We start from the raw sequence: 24,609 nt of genomic DNA on the forward strand, positions 1-24,609 counted from the left end.
TGGGTCCACCTTTTCTAAATCTCCTAGAAGCATCATTTTTAATCTAAAAATAATAGCATAATCTACCTTGCAGGGTTTTCATGATATGAGCATAACATAGATATAGGCATATACATTTCATGATATATACATAGACAATATATGCAAACTGTCTGGCATGTAGTATCTAATACAGTATATAGTAGTTAATATTATTTCCAATCTCATGCTTACCATTAATACTGTGCTCAACCAAAAGGAAAGCCACGAGTGACTATGCATCCATGAAGGAATCACCTTTCTTTCTTCCTTTGTTCTATTTGTTAAATATCATTTTAACTTTTACATGTGATTAAGATTTCTATGATATTTCGTATTTATAACTTCAAGATGACAGAACTAATCCCCAAGCCAAGTCATGACCGAAAGAATACAACGGTCCTCTAGTATCTTGACTCTGGATCCTATAATCCTGGCCGTTAGGAGCCAGAGAATATCTGCTGCCTCTGCTGCCATGATTTTCTCCGAGACTCAACTGCCAAGGGATGAACCCACAGATTTGGCAACAGTTGAACACATTTAAAAGATGATCTTTCGTCAGTAAGATGTCACATCTGTCAGCATCAGGGAAAACAGTTTGAAGAGAAACAGAGAAATAGAAAAAAAATAGAACCAAACCTGAACCAAAATTTTGGAAAAATATAGAATAATAAACTGTACCAAATTATATTTTTGGAGGAGACATCTTAGAGGGAATATGGTAATAACATCAATTAGAAAACTGTGTTTCCCTAACGCAGTGGCTCTTAATCCTAGCAATGCATTAGAAACAACTAGGAGGCTTTAAAAAAAATTGAATGCACATTTCTGAGGGAGGCACTCAGGCTTCAGTGCTTTTTAAAAGATTCCCAGTTGATTTTAATGTGCAGCCAGGGTTGAGAACAACTGCCCTACAGCAACAGAAACCTGGTCTTATTTAACATGGTCAATCCACTGAGAGTTACCAGTTGCTATTTGATACACAGTTCCCCAAACTTTAAGTACTGGATTTAACTTCAGTGTGTACCTCTTCTAGGTCTTTTCACCATTCTTCCAGGACTTCCACCATAAGGAAAGGAGCCCCTGGACCAACATCCTCTAAGATGTTTATATGGACCAGTGGCCGAACCTCTTCAACTTACCGACATGATGAGAAAAGGTAAATCACTGGGACTCTGGAGGCTTTTCAGAATCATTTAACCTGAATACCCAGAGAGTATGCCAAAGAGAAAGCGTTAGGCAACTGAGCTTTATATTTTGCAAGTGTTAATGTGGGATGGGCTCTACATTGAGGGAATGGGGTTTTAGACACTTTGGCCGTCCTCCTCCTTGCATTCTCCATGCTCACTCCTACCACGTAGCTTTACAAAGGCTGTTCCCTGTCAGAAATGCCCTTTACACATGCACATATAGACACACTGGTCACTTAGCTAACTCTACCTCTGCCTTCAGATATCCATCCAATCAGAACCTCCCACTATCCTCTTGATCAGCACAGAATTTGTGTTTTACTGTCCCCGGAATTTTCACCTCCTACCACCATACCTGGCACATAGTAAGTGCTCAATAAATACTGAACTGAAATAATGAAAATTGCATTTCAAAGCAGTGGACATATGGCAGGGAAGGAAAGCAAAAACTAAGAGAGAATGAAAAAAGGATAGACAAGTCCATGGAGCTCTCAAACTCCTTGGAAGAATAGCCTGGGGTCGGGGAAGAATGGGGGAATTAGAAAAAAAATTAAAGGGCAAAAGCAGTGATAATGAAAGACAAAATGACAATTATACAGCTCAACCCAGCCCTCCAACTTGGGAGTAAATACATTCATAAAATTCTCTGGCCATTTTTAATATTTGGTTTCTCTTTCTTTTTTTCTTCTGCATCTCTCTCTTTCTTATTGACCTGGTACTATTATTTGGGTTTGATGAAGCTAAATTTTAAACACAACTGCCTATACCAACATATTGCAGCTTAGGCAAGGCTCACCTGCCTGCAGAATCTGACAGAAATCAGGATTGATAAATGCGGGCACAAGAAGAAGGACCTGAGGGAGGTTTACCTGAGTGTAAATTTTATAGCTGGTACTTCTATTTTTCCTTTTAAAAATCTGTATTTCCCTACAGATAAAATCCTTTAAAAATTCTGAAGGCAAAATTGTTCTTCACAATAATTTGGAAGCAACTTATTCACAATAGAAAATCTGTTAAATAAATCATGGAATGTAATGTACCACTTAGCAGTTAAAAATGTTTTGGCATAACATTAACTGACAAATCAAGTTGGAAAAGTGCATACATACTATAATTGCAGCCACAAAAAATATATACATAGGAAAAGGCGTGAAAGGAAAAGTATGCTTCTTACTCCTCCATTTTCCAAATGCTTTGTAATATGTTATACTATCTTAACTATGGAAAAAATAGTGATATGATATTTAAGTAAAATAGGTTTTCACATGCTTTTTCTCAATGCTTAATCAAGTTATTTTTCATTTGCTTTCAAGCAACTAAGTTGAACCATCTTTCAGCAAGAGCTTTACTATAAGACTGAAATTTTGTGTCATTTTTAAATTCCATACTTTGTATGAAATTTCCTCATTTCTTTAAAAAAAAAAAAGGTCACTACCATTGATGGTGCAGAAAGGCAGAGATTTTGTTGCCCTACAGGAATAGTGTGACTATCAATGGCCAGTCCTCCTTAGATTTTGAAGGTTTCATCAGAGCAGGTGAAGCATGATGTATTTGTTTCAACTTCTATTTATTCTCAATGAGTAATTTAATTAAATACATTTTTCTATATATATAAATTTTTTTACAAACAAAAGGATTAACATTTAAGAAGCAATTACTCTGCACTGCATGTTTTCATAAACCGTTCTCTTCTAATTTGTAAGATAAGGATTATTATGCCCATTTTACAGTTGGGAAAGCTGAGGCTTAGAGAGTTTAAGTAACTTCCAAGCGTGCAACAACTAGCCAGTGATTGAATCAAGATTTAAACCCAAGGTTGTACTCTCTCCCCCGCACCCCATGGCTTACATAGGCTCTTGTCAAACATGAGATATTCGGAGCAGCAGTGAACAACCAAGCCCACAGGGGGAAACTATGATAAAACAGAGTTGAAAATTGTATATCACAGGAGATAATAAATATGTGAATACGATATATTGGCAATATTTGTGGCATTAAAAGGAGCAAATAATTAGCTTCATATCCTATACCAGTAAGATTCTATAAAACTCTTAATTACTACTTTCATGTTTTCAGTAACTATGATTTCAGTAACTATGGGGTTTTAAATAATTAAAATATTGACTCTAAGTAAATCATTTTCAGCAAGTTTTATTTATGGGATGGGGATGCCAAGGCTTATGAAATCAATCTGCATGACTTTGGCCTACAAAGTCAAAGACAAATGGAAAAACAGGCAAAGAATACAGCAATAGAATCTGACACTAAGCCAGTATCCTTAGTTTGATGTTGGTTCATTTGCCTGTACCTCTTTCTTAACCACACCTCTGTCTTCACTGCCTAATTCACAGACTCTTGTGGAACAAGACTCAGATTTTAAAACTGACTTTAAACAGCAGCTATTGCTCTGCTTAATACTCTTGGTGGCAGTAATCATGGTGATAAGGAAAGTAATGACGGTTGATAATAAATCTAGATAATTAAGGTCCTCAAGTTAATTATTTGCAAATAAATTAACTAGGTTGTCTGGAAGCACTGCCCAGAACTGCTGGTAACTGTTCCACCCTCAGTTTCTTATTCTGCAAACCTGGCCTCTGTGTGTTCAGCTTCTCCAACTGTGTTCCCCCGGCAATCCCAGAGGCCAGGCAGCCAAACACCCTTGGCTCCACTCCACACTGCCTTATTCTGAGACCAGAGACAAACTTGTCAGGATCTTGGCTTCCCTAGGATTCCTCAAGAGATGCAACATCAAGAAATAAGCTTACAGACAGGCAGAGCGACCAAGTGGAAGTAAAAGTCCACTGAAAATTCTGAAACCTAATTTTTATGGTTCAAGGGAAGTTGAAGTCAACTTTACATTTTTTTCATTATTTTAATTCAAAGCCAGTCCTTTTTCTGATCATCTGCTATATGCAAAACACTGGTTTCTATCCTTATCCTCCATTCCACATGCCCAGCAATGTGAAGGAATATTTTTTCTTCCCTGAACAAATTTGTTAGGTGAGCCGATGTCAATCTCTAAATCGCAGGAGGCAAAATAAAACAAAAGCAGCAATAACTAATTTAAAAATTAAAGAAGAGAGAGGTTATTAGCCAAGGACATTACCACTGAGTGTTTATCAAATATTCTTTGGATTGTTTATACTAAATATTGAATTGGTATAAAGGAACATTTATCACATGTTACCATACAGAGAATGATGATATAATAAACATCTGAGTACCCTTCATTAAGCTTAAAAACTAAAACAATCAGAATTTTTGAAGCCCTTGAGGGTGCTTCCCTAAGAGCATCCCCCTCCTTATCCCTGCCCCCACCCAGAGATAACCACCCTCCTGTTTATCATTCCCTTGCTTTTCTTCATGAGTTTGTCACATCTGAATGCTTAAACAATACATTGTTTACTTCTAAATGTTTGGAGACTTTAAATAAATGGAATCATACCATATGAATTGTTCTGCAACTCGTTGTTTTCACCAAACATGGTCCCATGATTTATCAGTGCTGATGTGACTAGCTGTAGCTTATTTCGTCTGCTGTGTAGTATGCCATTATATGAATATACCACCATTTATTCATCCAGTCTACTTCCCATAGACATTGGCATTATTTCCAGTTCTTTTTGTACTGACAATGCTGCTATAAAACTTTTTGTTCATGTCTCCTGTACATATGTACAAACATTTCTTAGGTTTTACACCTAACTTGGGAATTGTTGATTCAAAAGTATGCACAGCTCTCACTTCACCAGGCAATGCCATTGCTTTCCAAAGCAGCTATAGATATGATTCCATTGCTCTAGAGTTTTAGGGGTTTTAATTTTCATCAATCCAGAGGGTATTGTGCTTTCAATTCCCATTTTTCAGATTAGTAATAAGATTGAGTCTACGTCCCTAGTCCTTTTCTGTAAAGTGCCTGTTCTAACATGTGGCCCATTTTTAATTGGATTTTTGTCTTTTTCTTATTGACTTATAGGAATTCTTTATAAAAGTCTGTTTTCTTTCATTTAAAAAATTTAATAGAATATAGAAAGGTAACCATTGAGAATGGTTGAAAACAAAATGAGAGAACTGGAAGATAAAGTGAAAGAAATATCTCAAAATCCAGAGGAAAATTACAAAGAGATGGAAATCTTAAGAGCAAGGATCAGAAAGTTACATGTGAATGATAAGAGTTCCAGGAGCGGGGAAAGAGATGGAGGAGAGAAATAACAATGAGACTTCCTTTTCTGACAGTATAGTAGACCAAATAACACCAACCCTCCTGCAGCAACAATTTAAAATGCTATATAAACTATTAAAAACTTTTATAAAAGTTTCTATTAACCCTTTGTCTATTGTGTGCAAACAGCTTCTCCCAGTTTACTTGTATTTTCACTTTCTTTATGATATCTTTTCATAAACATGGTCTTAATTTTAATGTGTTCTCAGCAATTTTTCAACATTTTGAAATCCTTTCCTATCCCAAGTTCAAAAGGGTATGCTCTGATACAGTTAATATTTTGCAGGATTGCCTTTCACAATTAAGTCCTTAATCACCTGAAGTTTACTTTTGTGTGTGGTGTGAACTAGGCATCTATTTTTTTCTGTACAGATAACCAATTGTCCAGCACCTTTCGTTGGATAGTTTGTCCTTTCCTCAATGATCTAAAAGTACACATGTATCATATATTAGGTTTCCACATACGCATGGATATGTTTCTGGATCTCTACTCTGTCCCACTGGTGAATTTTGTCTACCTCAGACAAACACCACCCCTGAGCTTACAAACATTAGCATTATAATGCATCGTGATATCTGGTATAAAAGTTGCCCACCTTGTTCTTTTGTAATCAGGATTGTATTTGCTATCCTTAGATGTTTGCACTCCCATACCTATTTTAGAATCAGCTTGTCCAGTCATGCCTACCCCACTTCCCAAAAAAGCTCTTGTGATTTTTTTGGAATTTTATGAAAGCTATTAATTAATTTGTGGTAAATTTGCATCTTTATGTCACCAAGTCTTTTTCTGAATATGATCCTCCGAATGATTTGTATAATCTAGGTTTATTTACCTATAAATAATCAGAGCCTGGTATTTCCATTATGAGGATATTTTAAATTGATGATTCAATTTTTAATGATTTAAAACTATTTAGATTTTCTAGCTATTTCAAAGCAGTTTCAATAAGCCATACATTTGTAAGAATTTGCTATATATTTAAGTAAATCATATATCAAAGTTTTTAAATGTCTTGCTATAAAGTTGTTTCTAATATCCTCTATTATCTTTCTAATCTAACTGTATCTGTACTTACAGTTTTTAAATTCCTGATATTTATTTGAGTCTTCTCTAGTTTTTCTTATCAGTCTCATCAGAGGTTTGGCTATTTCATTAGTCTTTTCAAAAAACTAATCTTTGATTTCATTGATTCTTTAATACAGTGCATCTTTTATTCCATTTATTTCTACTCATGGATATTATTTCCTTCCTTACACTTTCTTTTAATATATTCTATTAATCGTTTCATAACTCCTTACGTTGGATGCCTAGCACATTAATTTTCAGGCTTTCTTCTTAACTAATATAAACATTTAAGATTATTTAGTTCTATCTAATAGAACTAATAGAAGGTGAGGATGTACATACATCTCAAAAACATAGAAGACTTTGGTGGGTGGAAGGCAGAACAGTGGCTGTTTTAATCCATGCCACTCTCAGCTCTGCCATATGAGATAATGAGTTGAGTGCTCCTGGGGCAAAGATACATAGCAACTCTGCCTGTTTCAACTCAGCTGGCATTCAGCAATCTATTGCCCCACAGATTCACTTTGTAGGATCTAAGAGAAGGCACTTTTCCTTGAAGTCTGGAAACTAGAGCTCTCAGTGACAGAAAAGCTTGAAGTTTTCCTAGAAGGAATACTAAATGTATTAGTGGTACAGTACAATGGGCGCTGATAGGAAGAGAGAAGCCAGGAGTCTGTTCTAGCCATGGTTCTCTGGTCTACTTGGTTTCACTTGGCCATTAAGCCTCCCTACACTGGCTGCCTCAGTGTAGGGAGGCTCAGTATTGAAGCCTTTTCTAGCCCACATAAAGGAACATACTTTGTGAGCCTAATAAATGCAAGAGACTGAACATACAAAGGTGAATGCGGTCTGGCTCTAACTCTTGAGCCACTCAATATTCACTGGGCCAGAGAGGCATAAATATAAATATCTAGTATGTTAAGTATTATGGTTACTATGGTTAGGTTTCTGAAGGGCCTCCCCAAGTTATGACAGATATACATAATTCTTTATTCACACCTTCCCTCCTCTTTCCTGCACCTGCCAGTGCCCCTCACCTCTCTGACTGCTTTGGGACCCTTTGTAGATCTGTCTTCTTGCCCTTTCCAAGTTCTAGTACCCTCGCTGAGTTTTGTTTCTCTGACTACCTAGGGAGTCTCATTAAAACCCACAGTGTTCATAGTTACTTCTGGACACAAATGATGCCCATATCTAAATTTTCATCTCCTCTACCACTGCTTTTTTTTCAACCCCTATTTAACACCTGAAATGCTGACAGAGTTTCAGAATCAGTCTCTTAGCCTCCAGGAATAAACCATTCCAAACAGCCAACCACACTAACGTGAGTGATCTTTCTAAAGTACGAAGCTAATTATATCACTTTCTTGCTTAAATTCTTTTAGTGGCTCCTCTAACTTCAGAAGACATACAACACCCTTTATCTCTGACCCCTGCCTATCTAACCAGCTCATTACCTGCCACCCCCACTCACTGCATCCTGGAATCCAACCACTCTCAGCTACCCTATTCCCCTTATCAACTGTTTGCTCATTGGAGATTTAATTCAGTCTATTACTGAATCCTTTAACCATCACCACTTAAACTGTTATGGCCACCTTGGTTTAATTAAACATGAATTAAAACATTCATGTTCATAAATCAAGTCCTGAGCCAAGTTATCCATCACCAATCTACTGAATGCCCAGTTCAAGGAATGTCCAATACAGTGATAGCCAATTTGCCTGAAGCCAAATTGCCAAATACTAATGCATTTGCCAGTTGATCTTTTTGGTGAATTTATCAAATTTAGTTACTTACCAAAAACTTTGTATAATCATTGTAACCCTCATAGTTCTATGGGTTAGTAGGAACCAAAAAGACTGCAGGGGACCCAGATTTGGGGCTTTGAGACTCTCCTCTGTCTCTCAGTCTCTGCAGCCATTGTCCCTCTATCTCTCTGTCCCTCTGTCTTTTCTTCCCTGTGCTCCAGACACCCTCTGTCTTCAGGGTCCCCTGTTCTCAGGTCTTCCTCCCCTCCCCCCGACCCAGCCATGCCCTACTGTTCTCTCTATTCTTTGTTTCCTCTCCTCTCTGCCCCTGGGTTTCCCCCTCTCTAGGATCAGCAGGCCAGGCTACATTATGCTGATTCTGCTCTTCAACTTTCCCCCAGCAGAGGGTCCCACCAATCTTGTCCAGATCCCTCCTGTTCCAATAACAGGACAAGAGCAAAGACAAATTAAACATTTTGTTATAAGGACAAAATAAAACTGTTCAAATAAAACTTAGCAGAAACTTCAAAAAGCTGTTAAAAATTCCCACCCAAAATCAATTACCGTAATCTTATGAATAGTTAAAAGAAACAAATTTTTGTTAATTGATAAAGTTGCCAAATCTATCAAAGTCATGAAATTTGCACAAGAATCTCAGTGATGCTAAAATGTTAGCAAAACAGCAAATAACTCTAAAAAGGAATTGAGTAGAATCATTATAAACAGAAAGGCTCCCATATGAAATGCTAAATTTTTGCTGTATCTATTAGAAGAATATATTCATACACATATTCAAAAAATATATATCTATGAATATAAGAATTATTTATAAAGAGACTAAACCTCCCTCAGAAACTTACTTAGCTTTAAAAAAAAAAACAAAGAGATCTTAAAATACTGCTAAAAATAACATATTCATAAGAAGAATATAATTCAATGTATTTTTAAAATATCATCTTAAAATATTCTTAAGAAAATACATTCATATTACTTTACTATACTTAAAACAATGCTCCTTAAAATAAGTTTTTGTTAAATCTGTGATTAAGTGGGCAAATTATTCATTTGGCAAAGTGATCCTTCAATAAATTGGCAAATTGGCTAATCATGGTGCATTAGCCATTCACTAACTGAACCTTTGGCAAATCAGCGCCCAGCATATTGACTTGCTTCCTTTCTGTACTCATTACAATAAGTCTCCTTAAGATGCATTGTAATGATTGGTATCTCACCCAGCTCCCTCAGGACATGTCTTATTCACTTTGTATTCCCCAGAACTTGGCACAGTACGTTTCATCTTATGAAGACTTTAAAATGTTGACAAATGAATTAATAAATGACATTTACCCTGCCTTAACATGAATAGTTTTCTTCCTGCAGGCTAAATACCAAGGGAATCTGAATTTAAATGAGTGAAGCCCAAGGAAAACTTTTTTTCTTGCACATTTTACTCTTTATATCCATGTTTGTATATGTACAGCCTCATAAATAATTTGCTTGTGAACCATAGGACTACTATCAAACTTTAAGACACTATCCAAATATGGAGTTTGAAATAAAATTGTATTGTGTTGACTATGGCTTGAGGTAAATATAAAGCTTTATTGGACAATTAAAATTTTTTATACAAAATATTTTGTTATACTTGAATTTGCCTTGTAGTTTTATTAATAACTCACATTCTCCAAAAGGATTTGGGCAGAATGCTCCCTGTATATGTAGAAAAGACTGCACATATGTACTACTTGTTATTGCCAACATGTATAAATGCTGATTTGTAACCACCATACTGATTCATGGTTCACCATGAACCATGAAGCCACAGCTGCTCCAACAGAGCTTAAACATACTGCTTCGCCAGTATACACCAAGGCTAGATCTGCTTCAGACTTAGAAATCCAAATTCCTGCTCTATACCTATGGTTGAATATCCCCCATATTCGAAACTTATTTTGTAGTCATGCCTGAGTCATTATTCCTCCTGAGAGCTCTACTTCAATGAACTATTCTAGCCTTCATTCCCTTATTTCTCCCTCTACCCCTTTTAAGAAGATTCCACAGAGAATAGACACAAAGAGCCAAAGAGAGATGAACTGTCCACTCTGTTAGTAGTGGCAGAGTAACCCCCAAAGTACAAGGCTTCCTAGTATGAAGGATGAAGTTTAGGCCTGAGGCCCAAAATATAGCATCATGCTCATTCCCCACCCCCCCCCCCAGCTTTGAAGACAACTTGGCATAGGAGGGGCACCTCACTAATCCACTTAGTCTCAGGCTATGGACACTCCCTTCCCCACCTGGGGCTTACTACCTAGAGATAGCGAGGCCAAGGCACACCAGGCCTGAACAAAGGCAAGTCCAAAAGGATGAGAAAAAAATTGTGCCACTCATAAACAGTGATCTTCAGTCTCACCCAAAATGTAGACAGGGTCTCTGACTGTCAGGCTCTGGCCTATCTCACCAATCAGATTAGTCAATCCTCACCTGAGCTCATGACACTATGTTTGTGGGGGAGAGAATCTATAAATGAACAATCAGCCTCTCCCTTCTTAGCCAGGGCAGCAAAAACACCCCCTTTGGAACCAGGAAGAATAGCAAAATAAGGACCCCTGCTTTAACACCCTCTACTATTCCCCCAGTCGTCCAAGTTAAGTTCTTGGGCATAAATCTAAACTATATCCTTTTTCTCACTTCCTCATCATCCCCTATATTCTATGAGTCACCAAATCCTGAAGTTTTATCTCCTAGATATTTCTCCATACATCCTTTTCTCTCCATCTATCCTACCTCGATCCTAGATCCAGCCCTGATCATCCTTTGCCAACACTATAGTAGCTGTCCCCTAATTCTTCTTTCTGATTTAAGTCTGCCTCCATCGTTAATCTAATCTTCACCCTGAAGCCAGAGTGATCATTCTGAAACTCAGTTCTGATCATGTCACCCTCTGCCATCTTCCCATTAACTACAGGATAAAGGCCAAGTTCCTTAAATGACTTACAGAAACTCTTCATAACCTACTACCTCTCCAAACTCATCTGCCCCATTTCCCCTGTCCCACACTCATCCGAGTAATAATAAAATTTGTGTAGTTTCTGACAGTCAGCATGTAGTTGCAAATCTCCATCCTTTGTTCATGTGATTCCTTCTGTCTGAAATGCCCTTGATTCCCTGTGTCATGTGGTTAACTTGGATTCAATCTTGAAGATTCTGTTAATTTCTCCTCCAGGATGCCTTCCCTAACCTTAATCCTTGCTCCCTGCCCTGCTCCCTCAGGCTGGGAAAATTACTCCTCTTCTATACTCATGCTGTGAATGGCTCCATCATTGAATTTACTACCCTACGTTGATATTTTTTTTCATGTTGGTCTTCCTGTTGGGTAGGGGCCACATACAATAACTAGAGGTTACCAGCATTCAAAATACGTTCGTAGACTTTAACTGAATCTTTAGTCCTCCAAATTATTCATTCATTCCTTAACTTACCATTAATTCAATTAGCAATAAATTCATTATTGATGAATTTCATGAGTATGTCCCACCTCACTCATCCACTTTCATTTTGCTGAGTAATATCCTGATTTCCCAGATGTGTTTAGCCTGCGTGGAAACCAATCATTTTCCCTCTTCTCTACACATCCCAGAGCACGTGAAGAACATTTGTTAACCATTTCCAAATTGTGATTTGTTTCTAAATTACCCATTTGAATCATTTTTGTATTCTTCTTGTTCTAGTAACATAACTGACTGATTACACTGCATCTCTTTTATGGGTATAGACTGATGTAAGTGATGCAGTGTGACAGCCTACTACTCTGGAGCTGAGACTATTGCTCCCTCCTTGCTGGCCTCCACCTGCAGGAAATCCAAATCTCAATGCAGCCATCAGAATTAAATACATTTTGATAAATAACAACAGGAAAGTAACAAAAGATTATTATTTTACAGCAGGCCTTTGAAGCCACTCAGACTCAGCCTGTCTCTTCTTGCTTCCGAAGCCTGGCTTTAACTGGATGGGCATTGATTTTTTTTTTTTTTTTCATTCAGGTTCATAGAGAATCAAGTTTAAGAGCTTTGATATAAATCCTACATTTTCCAAAGAAAATCTCACAAAAGAATGGGGAAACTTAGAGGATGGGTGGTGGCTAGCCTGAGGAAGTCAAAAGCCTGCAAGCTGGCCAGCCAGCTAGCTAGTCCAGAGGCACTGGGCCTGGGAGCTGGAGAGTAATAAAAAAGATGGGCTCTCAGAGCTTCTGGCCATGAGGAGAATGAGTGGCCATGAGTGAGTGCTGGTGGGAAAGAGGCAGGAAGGACACGGTCATGAAAAGATGAGGAACAAAGTCCTCTATTTAGCTATGATTCTCCTACTATAAAGGGCCTACTCCTCAAGGAAAGAGTAAGATTTATATAAACTACCTCATGAAGAGAACTTTTAAATAATAGTAATAATGATAATAAACTAATCCATTAATTTTATACTCTAATAACCAGATTAACATATAGTCTTCCTTAAAACCTTTTGGAAATATACTAAGTACATACATGTTCTCACACTTCTATAGGGAATCTAAATATCTAACAACCAGTCCAGAATGAACCAGCGCCCCAGAATGTATGCCAGCCATAAACACCAGTAAGGCCATCCTGGAGCATGAAGCTGAATAGAATCCCTGAATATACACACAATTATACAAATAACAGGCATCTCTTTCCTCCTCTGCAAAGTTCCACACTGGATTCTAGTACTTTTTCAAGCAACGAGAGTGACTAGTGATGAAAATTTAAAAGGAAAATCTGAAGTCTGTCTCATGTATGTTGGCTTTTTGTCTGAAGCTTAAAATAAAAATGGCATAAGAGCTTCTTTCTCCATTTTCAGCACTCTATGTGTCCTCCTCTCTGTCCCCAAGCCCTAAAAGCCAGCAACTCCCCCACTCCCACACCCGTGCAATCCAAAGCTCCCTTCTCCGTGGCTACTTGGTTGCCTGTGTTTCCAGAATCCTTGAGCATTGCCTCCTTCCCATATTTCTCACATATCTCTCCAACCAGCCAGCACCCCCAGCAATTTCTCACTTCTTTTCTGCCTTCTCTGCCAGACATTATTTCAAATCCAACCCTCCACTCATAAGCTTTCTACACTATTCACTGCCTTGACATTCTGTCCTTTAGAAATTCTTTGGAGAAGCACAGCAATTTTGGGATGTTCTGATGTCCATGTCATAAAGGTGTAGCTCCCCACACCATTTCTTTTTTTATTTTTTTGAATTTTATTTTATTTATTTTTTTATATAACAGGTTCTTATTAGTCATCAGTTTTATACACATCATTGTGTACATGTCAATCCCAATCGCCCAATTCATCCCACCCCCACCCCCACCCTGCCGCTTTCCCCACTTGGTGTCCATACGTTTGTTCTCTACAGCTGTGTCTCTATTTCTGCCCTGCAAACCAGTTCATCTGTACCATTTTTCTAGGTTCCACATATATGCGTTAATATACGATATTTGTTTTTCTCTTTCTGACTTACTTCACTCTGTATGACAGACTCTAGATCCATCCACGTCTCAACAAATGACCCAGTTTTGTTCCTTTTTACGACTCAGTAGTATTCCATTGTATATATGCACCACATCTTCTTTATCCATCCGTCTGTCGATGGGCATTTAGGTTGCTTCCATGACCTGGCTATTGTAAACAGTGCTGCAATGAACATTGGGGTGCATGTGTCTTTTTGAATTATGGTTTTCTCTGGGTATATGCCCAGTAGTGGGATTGCTGGATCATATGGTAATTCTATTTTTAGTTTTTTAAGGAACCTCCATACTGTTCTCCATAGTGGCTGTATCAATTTACATTCCCACCAACAGTGCAAGAGGGTTCCCTTTTCTCCACACCCTCTCCAGCATTTGTTGTTTGTAGATTTTCTGACGATGCCCATTCTAACTGGTGTGAAGTGATACCTCATTGTAGTTTTTTTTTTTTTTTTGCGATATGTGGGCCTCTCACTGTTGTGGCCTCTCCCGTTGTGGAGCACAGTCTCCGGACGCGCAGGCTCAGCGGCCATGGCTCACAGGCCCAGCTGCTCCGCGGCATGTGGGATCCTCCCGGACCGGGGCACGAACCCGTGTCCCCTGCATCGGCAGGCGGACTCTCAACCACTGCGCCACCAGGGAAGCCCCTCATTGTAGTTTTGATTTGCATTTCTCTAATAATTAGTGATGTTGAGCAGCTTTTCATGTGCTTCTCAGCCATCTGTATGTCTTCTTTGGAGAAATGTCTGTTTAGGTCTTCTGCCCATTTTTGGATTGGGCTGTTTTTTTTTTTTTAATATTGAGCTGCATGAGCTGTTTATATATTTTGGAGATTAATCCTTTGTCCATTGATTCATTTGCAAATATTTTCTCCCATTCTGAGGGTTGTCTTTTCGTCTTGTTTATGGTTTCCTTTGCTGTGCCAAAGCTTTGAAGTTTCACTAGGTCCCATTTGTTTATTTTTGTTTTTATTTCCATTACTGTAGGAGATGGATCAAAAAATATCTTGCTGTGATTTATGTCAAAGAGTATTCTTCCTATGTTTTCCTCTAAGAGCTTTATAGTGTCCGGTCTTACATTTAGGTCTCTAATCCATTTTGAGTTTATTTTTGTGTATGGTGTTAGGGAGTGATCTAATTTCACTCTTTTACATGTAGCTGTCCAGTTTTCCCAGCACCACTTATTGAAGAGACTGTCTTTTCTCCATTGTATATCATTGCTTCCTTTGTCATAGATTAGCTGACCATAGGTGCGTTCCCCACACCATTTTTAAATGGGAACATTTATTAAATACTTCATGTCAGTCATTCTCCTGGATAATCTACTTATGTCATCTCATTTAACTGTAACAATGTAGTTACACATTATTTCCACTTTGCAAGGAACTGAGAATTAGAAAGGCTGAGGAAGTTGTAGAGATCACACAGCTAGTAAGCCATGAAATCAGGTTTTGAACTAGGAGACAGTTTGACTCCAATCTGTTTTTTTCTTTCCGTAGGTTACTGCTCGAAAATTTTAAAAAATACTAATAAAACTATCCAAACTTATGGAGTCTGGCCTTGATTTGACTGACATTTTTGTAAACTCACTCGAATGTTTACAGTACAGGAAAAGAAGTCTGGGTCACCACTGGACATCTCCACATTTCTTATAAATCTCAAGTCAACAGAGCCCTAAGCAACCCTAAGCCTGAGAAAAATGTTAACCAGGATAAACTCTGTCTATTATTACCGAGGGGAAATAAGATATTAAGTTGATAGATTCCTCATATATGTTGCCATTTATTTGAATTAATGCTCCATTAGGTATTCAGAGAGTACAGAAAGATCAATGATGATCAGCTGGGGGTTGGCAAAGGAAACAAACCCAAAGCATTATTTTAAGGGCTGAAGGGATTGCTTTCTTTCTTCAGACTTAGAGAAAAAGCAAAAGTATTGACAGCTAGATATGGGTCCCAAGGAAAGAAGGGAGACTTGTTTCTGCTCAGGATTGGGGTGTATGTGTGTGTGTGTGTGTGTGTGTGTGTCTGTGTGTCTGTGTGTGTCTGTGTGTGTGCACGTGTGTGTTGGAAAGCAATAGTCACATGCTGGGATCCAATTGCACTCAGGCGGGTTTGGAGGACCCCTCTCGGCCTCTCTGCCTTAGGAAGGCCTGAGCAGCAACTTACTCTTTAGGGGTGTGTTGATTAACTGTGGACTTCAAGTAAAACTGTATTATGTTCAACCTCAGAAACATTTACCAAAAAATCAGGGACCATGACCTCCTGGACAAAAGGAAAACTGTCACAGCACTGAAAGCAGGAGAGGACCGGGCCATTCTCCTGGGACTGGCCATGATGGTGTGCTCCATCATGATGTACTTTCTGCTGGGAATCACACTCCTGCGCTCATACATGCAGAGGTAAAGCCATTGGGTGCTTGGGACTGTCTTTTGTCTCCCTTCTCCCTCCTCCCACACAGCTTATCAACCTTGAGGTCCTCTTCCTCACCTGCTTTCCTAAAAAGAACTTTGAGCAGCGCCTGGAACATACTATTTGTCAATAATGTTATCTAACAATAATGATAAAAATAGTTATATGTATAAACTGCTTACTATGTGCCAGGGACTTGCCATACATTACTTTTTTAATTCCCATAACTATTCTACAAGTATGAATATACTCATAAAAATGGCAAAACTGAGGCTCAAGATAGATACAATTTGCCCAGTGTCATACAGCTTTAGTGTTCGGCAGAGCCAAGATTCAAAACCACATCCTGTTAATTCCAGAATCCCTATTCTTGCCTCTTCACACCTCTGTCCATTCTCCACCTGCATTCCTTTCCACCACACCCCACTCTTCCATCACCCCAAATATTAGTGGTTCTCAACTGCACATTTCAACTTCCTAAGAAACTTTTAAGAATACTGACATCCGGGCCCCACCACAATCATTCCACAGGGTCAGATTTAGTAGGTCTGGAGTGGGACCCATTCACCAGTAGCTTTTAAATTTCCCCAGGTGATTCTAATAGGTTGAAAAACACTACTAAGCACTAACTTTTTAAATTAAAGATTTTGAACCCTTCTTATTTAAATATTTGCCCTAGGTTTACTGAATAGAGAGGCAATTGAATACTGAGTTGTCAAGTGTTCCCCCTGAGTAAGTCACATGATAAACCTCCACAGCATCTCTAGCTAACTGTTGTCCATAAATTGGACACTTTGAGCACAGGAAAGCCCAGCATTGCTATAACTAATGGGGAAGGTCTCAGAGTGCTTCAGCTTAAAGAAACGAGGCCCTTTCAAATGAAAACTTGAGGTTTCAATCCAAAAGAGAATCAAACCATTTTGTGGCATTCATTTCCCCACCTAAATTAATACTTTCATTTTAGAAGGAAACTCTAGTTGAAACACAGTAATCTGCTAAAATTAAGGCATCATCTTTCCCATTTGTGGCTGCTCTGCTCTGTTTCTCTGATGCCTTCAGCTGTGCCGCTTCTCAGTGAAAGCTCTGATGCCTCAGGCCCCAAGAGTTCACTGACTCCAAAACCGCTTTCAGATCCTCACATCTGCTTAGAACCATCTAAGACTTTTTTCCTCCTTGTATAAGCAAAATCTGACCACCCATGTCCCAGGAAAATACAAATTGCCACACCAGAGGGGGTCAGTGCTAGTATCCTGGCTCTGGTATGAAACTGGACATGGAAAGGGTGCCCTGTCAACACATGTCCAGCAAAAAGAAGGGCTATTAATCTGCAAAGAATGTTTTCTGATCACTCTGGTAATCAGCTTATATCCAGAAGCAAAACATTGATTCTGGGTGTGTTACTTCCTAATCACAAATATTACCCTTGATCATAAAATTATAAATGTTTTAGAATGAAAAGCTGACCAATGGGCAGCTGGAGGGTTTGTTTGTTTGTTTAATCTTTCTAATTGAGAGGTCCCAGGGCACTGATAAGAACCCATTAATCTGCATATAACAAGAGCCTCTTTTCCACTGTTTGTGGGGAAGAAGGGCAGCACCATGGAACGAGCCCGGGCAGTAGAGAAATAGAGGATTGGATGGAATCACAATTTCCATCACTTATTAGCTGTGTGTCCTTGCATGTATTTGATTTCTCTGACTGTCAATTCACTCAGCTTTAAAAGGAATTAACACCTAACCTATAGGGTTATTGGGAGAACAAAGAAGACAATGTATGTAAAGCACCAGTTAGGGTGAAGGGGGATGCAATAAGTGATTGCTCTTGGTATAATCAAAAGGTGGAGTTATCTTTTCTCCCTTATTAGAAAGACCTTAAAGAAATATATCACTGTCCTATCATCTGTCACATTAGACCTCAAGCCCCTCCACCCTTTCACCATCTCTCCTCCCCTTCTCCCTTACCCCTTCGCTGCCTACAAACTGGGCAGACATTGCGAGGTGAGGACCAAGGCATGGCAGGAAGCAGGTTAAAATGCAGAAATGCAGGGTGAGTACAGGTTGTGATGTAAAAAGATGCTGCCTTATGCTTACCAATGAATTTGATTAAGGAAAAATATCTAACTTAAATCAAGCACTGGAAAAGATGATACTATATCTGATGGAAATCATCGGCAAAGTTCTCAGATGCCAGGCAAAGTTTGTCTGTGTTTATATTATAGTTAGCCTAAAGCTGCTCTATTTAAAAACAGACACATTAACAAATAGGTTGTATTATAGATCTTGAAAATTTTTCAGGTCAAGGAGCTGACAAATGTTCCCCTCTGATTACACCTTCTTTGCCCTTGGCATTTGGGCCTGTGCTTATTCTCCTCCTCTCTGTGTAGTGTGTGGACCGAGGAGGCTCAGTGCACCTTGCTGAATGCATCCATCACGGAAACATTTAACTGCTCCTTCAGCTGTGGTCCGGACTGCTGGAAACTCTCTCAGTACCCCTGTCTCCAGGTGTACGTTAACCTGACTTCTTCTGGAGAGAAGCTCCTTCTCTACCACACGGAAGAGACAATGAAAATCAATCATGAGGTAGGAGCTGGGCGCACACTGCATCTCGTTCACCCCCACACAGCTCCGCACCGTTCCATCTCTCTATCAAGTTCCCCTGTGCCAGCACTTCAAAGGAAAATGCCACTAGGAAGCAGGCCCTTCCTCATCCAGTCACAGAACTCACTACACTACTTGACTCTCTTACTTGGGAAACATTTATTTTCTGTGCAACTGGTGGTCAAATCACTCCCCATTTTGGAACAGTGAAGATTTAGCCTTTACTTTCATTTAGAAGGGTAAACATTATGTCCTTATTGATACACAAATAGACTTAGTCTTTCAAAGCAAATGTGCAGTTTAGTCACAGTTGTACAAGCCAAAAAGCAAGATGTTTGTCATATACCTGGGAACCACAGGGTAAAACTATATTTTGCTTTTCCACGGTCATTGTCACTTCATTCTGTGGTCTTGGAGATGTAACTTAAGCTCTCTGAGCCTCAGTATCCTTTTCTCTAAAAATGTAATAACAATGACCATCTTGCAAGGTCATTCACTGTGAGGATTAGAACAGAGTATGGAGAGTGCTGAGCAGAGCACAGGTGAGACCTTCAACCCATGGTCACAGTATGTGGGCCTGTGCATATTTCTTCACATGTGTTATGTTCATAGAGGCTGAATTTTCCAGCACTAACACATTCAAGTCCACGTGCTGGATGCTCAATATGTATTGTATTAAAGCTGCACATAAAATTTGCATTTAAAAGGTCTGGGATGACTAGTAACGTGTCAGCAGAACCAACCTGCCATTATCAATTTTAAGTTAAATACATTGCGTTTTGGATTTATGGTAGCAATTTAGATGGCCAGAGTACTTTCATATGCCAAGACAACCTGATACCATTCTCCAACAGGACAACTGGCTCTCGTCACCAGGATACAATTCTCACAACTCTAGCCTTTCTTGTAAAAACTTTTCATTACAATTATCAGCACTTAAATGATACAGATTATATGTATTGAAAAAAATTCAGTAGCTGCAAAGCTTGATACTAGAACATAGGATTCGTTTTGTGATATATTAACAAAAAGTAAGTAAACCCACCTTGCATTTTGGTTACAGTAACTTAAAAGAATTCTTGCAAATATCTCTGAGGACACAATGTCTGCTCTGATTTCCTTTTGTTTGTGGTACCCACAAACAATACCAGTCCTAGTCCTATTCTACAAATATACATAGCTTAGTTCTCCCACAAAGTATACGTTTTTCAAGATCCCTCAAGCCAAGTTTTTAAATCAAAACTGACCTGTAATGATGAATGTCTGTAAACCTCTCAAATCTCCAAGGAATTGGAAATTGGCCAAAATTGAATAGGCATCAAAAAGTGGGACATATTTCCATTTTCTCGTTTTGACACTTTATCACTACAGTATGAATGCAGTATGTAAGCTATAAACCCTATGAATGCAGTATGTAAGCTATAAATTGGGAGCGAACCTACCATGGAAAATCTCAGTTAAAATTTTAGGACCAGTATTCTGTCTGCTGTCTGTATGATACTAGGTCATTGTTTGGTTTATTTACCTTGTTTTTAACTGTAAAACATGCAAGAAATGAAAAAGTACAGCTCAAGCACTTGTTATAGAGATTCCCCCACATAACCACCATGAAAGCAAAGAAATAAAACATATCCTGCACTTGCAGGAAATCAGAACCTTGCAGTTCTGGTGACTAATGTTATTAAGTACATTTTCATTTATTTATTGGCATTTTGAATATCCTTTTTTTTTATAATGTCTGTTCAAGTCCCTTGTTTTCTATTGAATTGATTCTATTGGATGGTTTCTTCTTAGTATTCATTGTAGGAATTCTTTAAATCTAGATATGAACCTTCCTTGATTGTTGCGTTGCAAATACCTTCTCCTGAAATGAAAGGTGGCCTTTTCACTCTCTTAATGATGTATTTGAATGAAAGAAGTCTCTAATTCCAGTGCAACCAAACCTTGTCAATATTTTTCTTTTCTCTTTTTTCTTTTTCCTTTCTTCCTCTTCTTCTTCCTTTCTTTCGTTTTCTTTTCTTTCTTTTTTTCAAACGTTTGGTTGTCCTGCTGTCTGTTTAAAAAGTCTTCACCTACCCTGAGATCATGAAGTCATTCTCCCAAACTATCTTCTAGAAATGTTATTGTTTCTCCTTTCACATTTAGAGTACAATCTGCCTGGAATTGATTTTTATGCAAGAGTCAAGTTTCTAGGTTTCTTTTTTATTCATATGGACAATCATTTGTCCAAGTCCATTTATGAAAAGACCACCCTATCTTCACTGGATTATTTTTATGATCCCATTTTCCCCTCTATTTTCTTGGAAGTTATGTGTTCTGTCACTAATCTTTTAGTGTTTAACTAGTGATTACAACTTGCAATCTTGACTAATCAAGGATATTAAAACATTTTAACTCCATTTATTCTCTTCTCAAGTTATATATTATCAACATTTTTATTCGATATATACTTTAAGCCCATGAAGATATTATTATTGTTTTTGTATATAGTAGCTATCTATTTAGATGTGTCCACATCATTTTCCATTTTCTTATTCTTCATTCCTTCCTTTATCCTTGGTCTGGGATCATTTTTTCCTACTTCCTGAAGAACACTCTTTAATTATTTAGTGCAATATCTGCTCTAAAGAAATCTCTAAGTATTCGTTTATTTGAAAATATTTTCTTTTCATTTTCATTCTCAAAGTATATATTCACTGAGTATATAATTCTAAGTTGGCTGTTATTTTATTTCTGTACATTGAAAGCATTCCATTGTCTTCTGGTAAGCATTACTACTATTTGGAAATCAGCTCTCAGTCTAATTGCTACTTCTTTGAAGGTAATTTTGGTCTACTTTAAAGATTATTTTCTTTGGTTTTCTACAGTTGAACTACTATGTGCCAAAGTAAACATTTATTTCTATTTAGCCTGCTTAGTGTTCCCAGGGCCTCTCTCCCTCTTCCTTGATGTTCTTTGTCAATTTTAGAAGGTTCTCAGTCATTATCTCATCAAATATTATCTCTGCTCTCATTCTTTCCCTCTTCTCCTTTTTGAATTCCTACGGACTGTATGTTAGGTATTCTCATTGTATCCCCTGTGTGTCTTCCTGTCTCTTTTGTATTTAATATTCTCCCTCCTTTTGTCTCTCTGTGCTTCATTATAGATATTGACCTACCTTCTGATTCACAGTTCTTTCCTCAGCTCTGACTAATCTCTTAAACCCATCCATTGAGCTCTTAATTTCTCTTATTGTATTTTTCATTTCTAGAATATCCATTTGGTTCTTATTTATAATTTCTAGTTTTCTGCAGTATTCTAATTATTCTCTTTTAAATTCTTCAACATAAAAGTAAAATTGTAGTTATTAAAGTTTATTTTGATGACTATAATATCTGAAGCCCCTATGTGCCTGTTCTATTTTTTTTTAATTGTTTTCATGTTGCATTGTAATGTCTGGTTATTTTTTATTAGTTGTCAAACACCATATCTGCAAAATTATTTATAAAAACAATTTTAAGCCTAGGTTGATATCATGATGTCATCTTTTCCAAAAATTATTTCCATTTGCTTCTGCAAGGCCCCTAGGTGCCATTCATGATCACCTTATTCTGACTACATAAATTGAGATATTCAAGTTTGAACTTAAGTCCCTTTGAGAACCTATCTTCTTCAGGTTGACCATTACTCCTAGGATGCAGCCCTTAACAGTCCCAGCCCAAAGTGAATAGGGTGTCATCAGAGCCCCCACTTGATAGGTTGTTAATGATAATTCCTGCCCTTAGCTCTTCAAGGCTGTCAAAAATTCCATCCAACCTTCTAGGATCTCAGCCCCCTTCTAGAATCAACAGACACTTCCAGGGGAAAGAAAACACCAAACAGCTGGATCACCTTCCTGGCCCAGTAGTTCTTCACTCGCTGGTTAGCTGTCCTCTGCCTTTAATCAGAAGTAAATACGTGGAAAATACAGTTATCGCCATGTCAAAAGGTCACTAAACCATGATCTTAATGTAGCATGAGAAATATACAGGATATTCCTGGGGAGAAAAATTAAAATATTCTCTATCTTGACCTCTCCTTCTTATTACTATTCCCCAAGCTCACCAAAGATAGTAGTCTTCCCCATAGTTACCAACGAATGGGCATGGTTTTACTGAGATACATAAGGCACTACTGACAATGTTTGATTTGGGACAACAGGAGGCAAAGGTATATCAGTCAAGCTGTCTGCTTCTTTGTAGAAAGATATCCAAAAGGATTTTATTTTTAAATTTTCACACTCTCTCATATAGTCTTTTTCTTTGGCTTTTAAATTCAGTGACCAACCTCTTGTCCATATTACAACTGAAGCTGCTTAAGCTGATAAGCTGGCATGCTCTTGTGGAGCAACTGGCTGACTAACGGTCTCTAGGAGCTGCAAGCAGGCTCAAGAGCCCCTGCCTCTTCTGGCTACAAGGCTGTCACAGGAATCATAAACTGTGGCTGCGTATTAATTCACTACGGTTGTTAAATTTCTCAATGCTGATCTCCTTTGAGAGTTTAAAACCTTGTTTACCCACCAGGGATCCCCAAAACATGCCCATCTGATTTAAAAGAGTATTAAAAATGAATCTTTGTGCAAAACCAGAAAGTATATCCATTTTTGGTATGTAGTGTACTACCATATATGTGGTATTTTATATATCGCTGTCATGAGGAAGACAGCTATTTTGGATGGAGAGTAAATTATATAAATTAACCAATTATTTATAACTCCAGACTCAGCATCACCCCTCATTTTGTCACCTTTCTGAAGCCTTCTGAGTTCTGCACATCCAGAGAATATACATATCTGGACTAGAATTTCTCAGCCTCAAGGCTACTAACATTTGGGGTGGAACATTCCTTTGTCGTCTGTGAGGGTGGGGTGGAGACTTGTTCTGTACATTGTAGGATCTTTAGCAGCATCCCTGGCCTTTACCCACTAGATGACTAGCATCATCCTCCCTCCAAGTGTGACAACTAAAAATGTCTCCAGGGCTTCCCTGGCGGCGCGGTGGTTGTGAGTCCGCCTGCCGATGCAGGGGACGCGGGTTCGTGCCCCGGTCCAGGAGGATCCAGCATGCCGCGGAGCGGCTGGGCCCGTGAGCCGTGGCCACTGAGCCTGCGCGTCCGGAGCCTGTGCTCTGCAGCGGGAGGGGCCGCAGCGGTGAGAGGCCCGCGTACCGCGAAAAAAAAAGTCTCCAGACAGTGGCAAAACCACTGCTCCAGATTTTATTTAGCTTTTAGCTTGAATGCTGGGAGATTCTACAATTTTAATCAAAGCTTGTAAACACTGAGTTCCTCTGCACAGCATTTGGTAGGGTAAGGAAAAAAGGGAAGAAAATAAAGTGAAGTTGAGAATCTAAATGGGAAAAAAAGAGGGGCCCACATTTATTAAGTATCTACTATATACTATGTGCCCAGCACTATGCCAAGAACTTTATAAAAATCATCTCATTTAATCCTGACTAAAACCCTACTCCTAAAGTGGTAATAGCCAAATTTTATCAAGAGCTTAAAATGTGCCAGGCACTGTATAATACTAAATATTTTACATGAACTCATTTGTTTAATTACAGCATCAATCTCACATATTAGGTACCACTGTTATCTCCACTTCACAATAATGAAGCTGAGGTCAGAAAATGAAATAATTTCCCCAAACTCACACATTCTCTAATTAGGTCTGAATTAAAATCTAAGTCTCTTTACCTAAACATGCTCTCTCTTAAAAAGCAAAACATTAGCTCATCCTCTTGAGAGGGTAAAGTGAAGAGCTTTAAAAAACTCTAAATTCTAAGAAATATTTATCCTTCTGATGGTATATTTTAGTGA

At 38.3% G+C, this 24,609-nt stretch overlaps 1 protein-coding gene across 1 annotated transcript in view; it reads left to right on the plus strand.

Moving 5' to 3' along the window:
• Positions 1 to 1,058: 1,058 nt before the first annotated feature.
• Positions 1,059 to 24,609, plus strand: part of KCNMB2 (potassium calcium-activated channel subfamily M regulatory beta subunit 2) — a 30,040-nt gene continuing 6,489 nt past the window's right edge. The window contains exons 1-3 of the mRNA XM_004270525.4: positions 1,059 to 1,177; positions 15,996 to 16,166; positions 18,561 to 18,756. Of these exons, the coding sequence (XP_004270573.1) occupies positions 1,122 to 1,177; positions 15,996 to 16,166; positions 18,561 to 18,756 (423 nt within the window). The 5' untranslated portion in view covers positions 1,059 to 1,121. The remainder of the gene's footprint in view (positions 1,178 to 15,995; positions 16,167 to 18,560; positions 18,757 to 24,609) is intronic.

Source organism: Orcinus orca, chromosome 5, assembly GCF_937001465.1.
Source record: "Orcinus orca chromosome 5, mOrcOrc1.1, whole genome shotgun sequence".
Taxonomy (NCBI): domain Eukaryota; kingdom Metazoa; phylum Chordata; class Mammalia; order Artiodactyla; family Delphinidae; genus Orcinus; species Orcinus orca.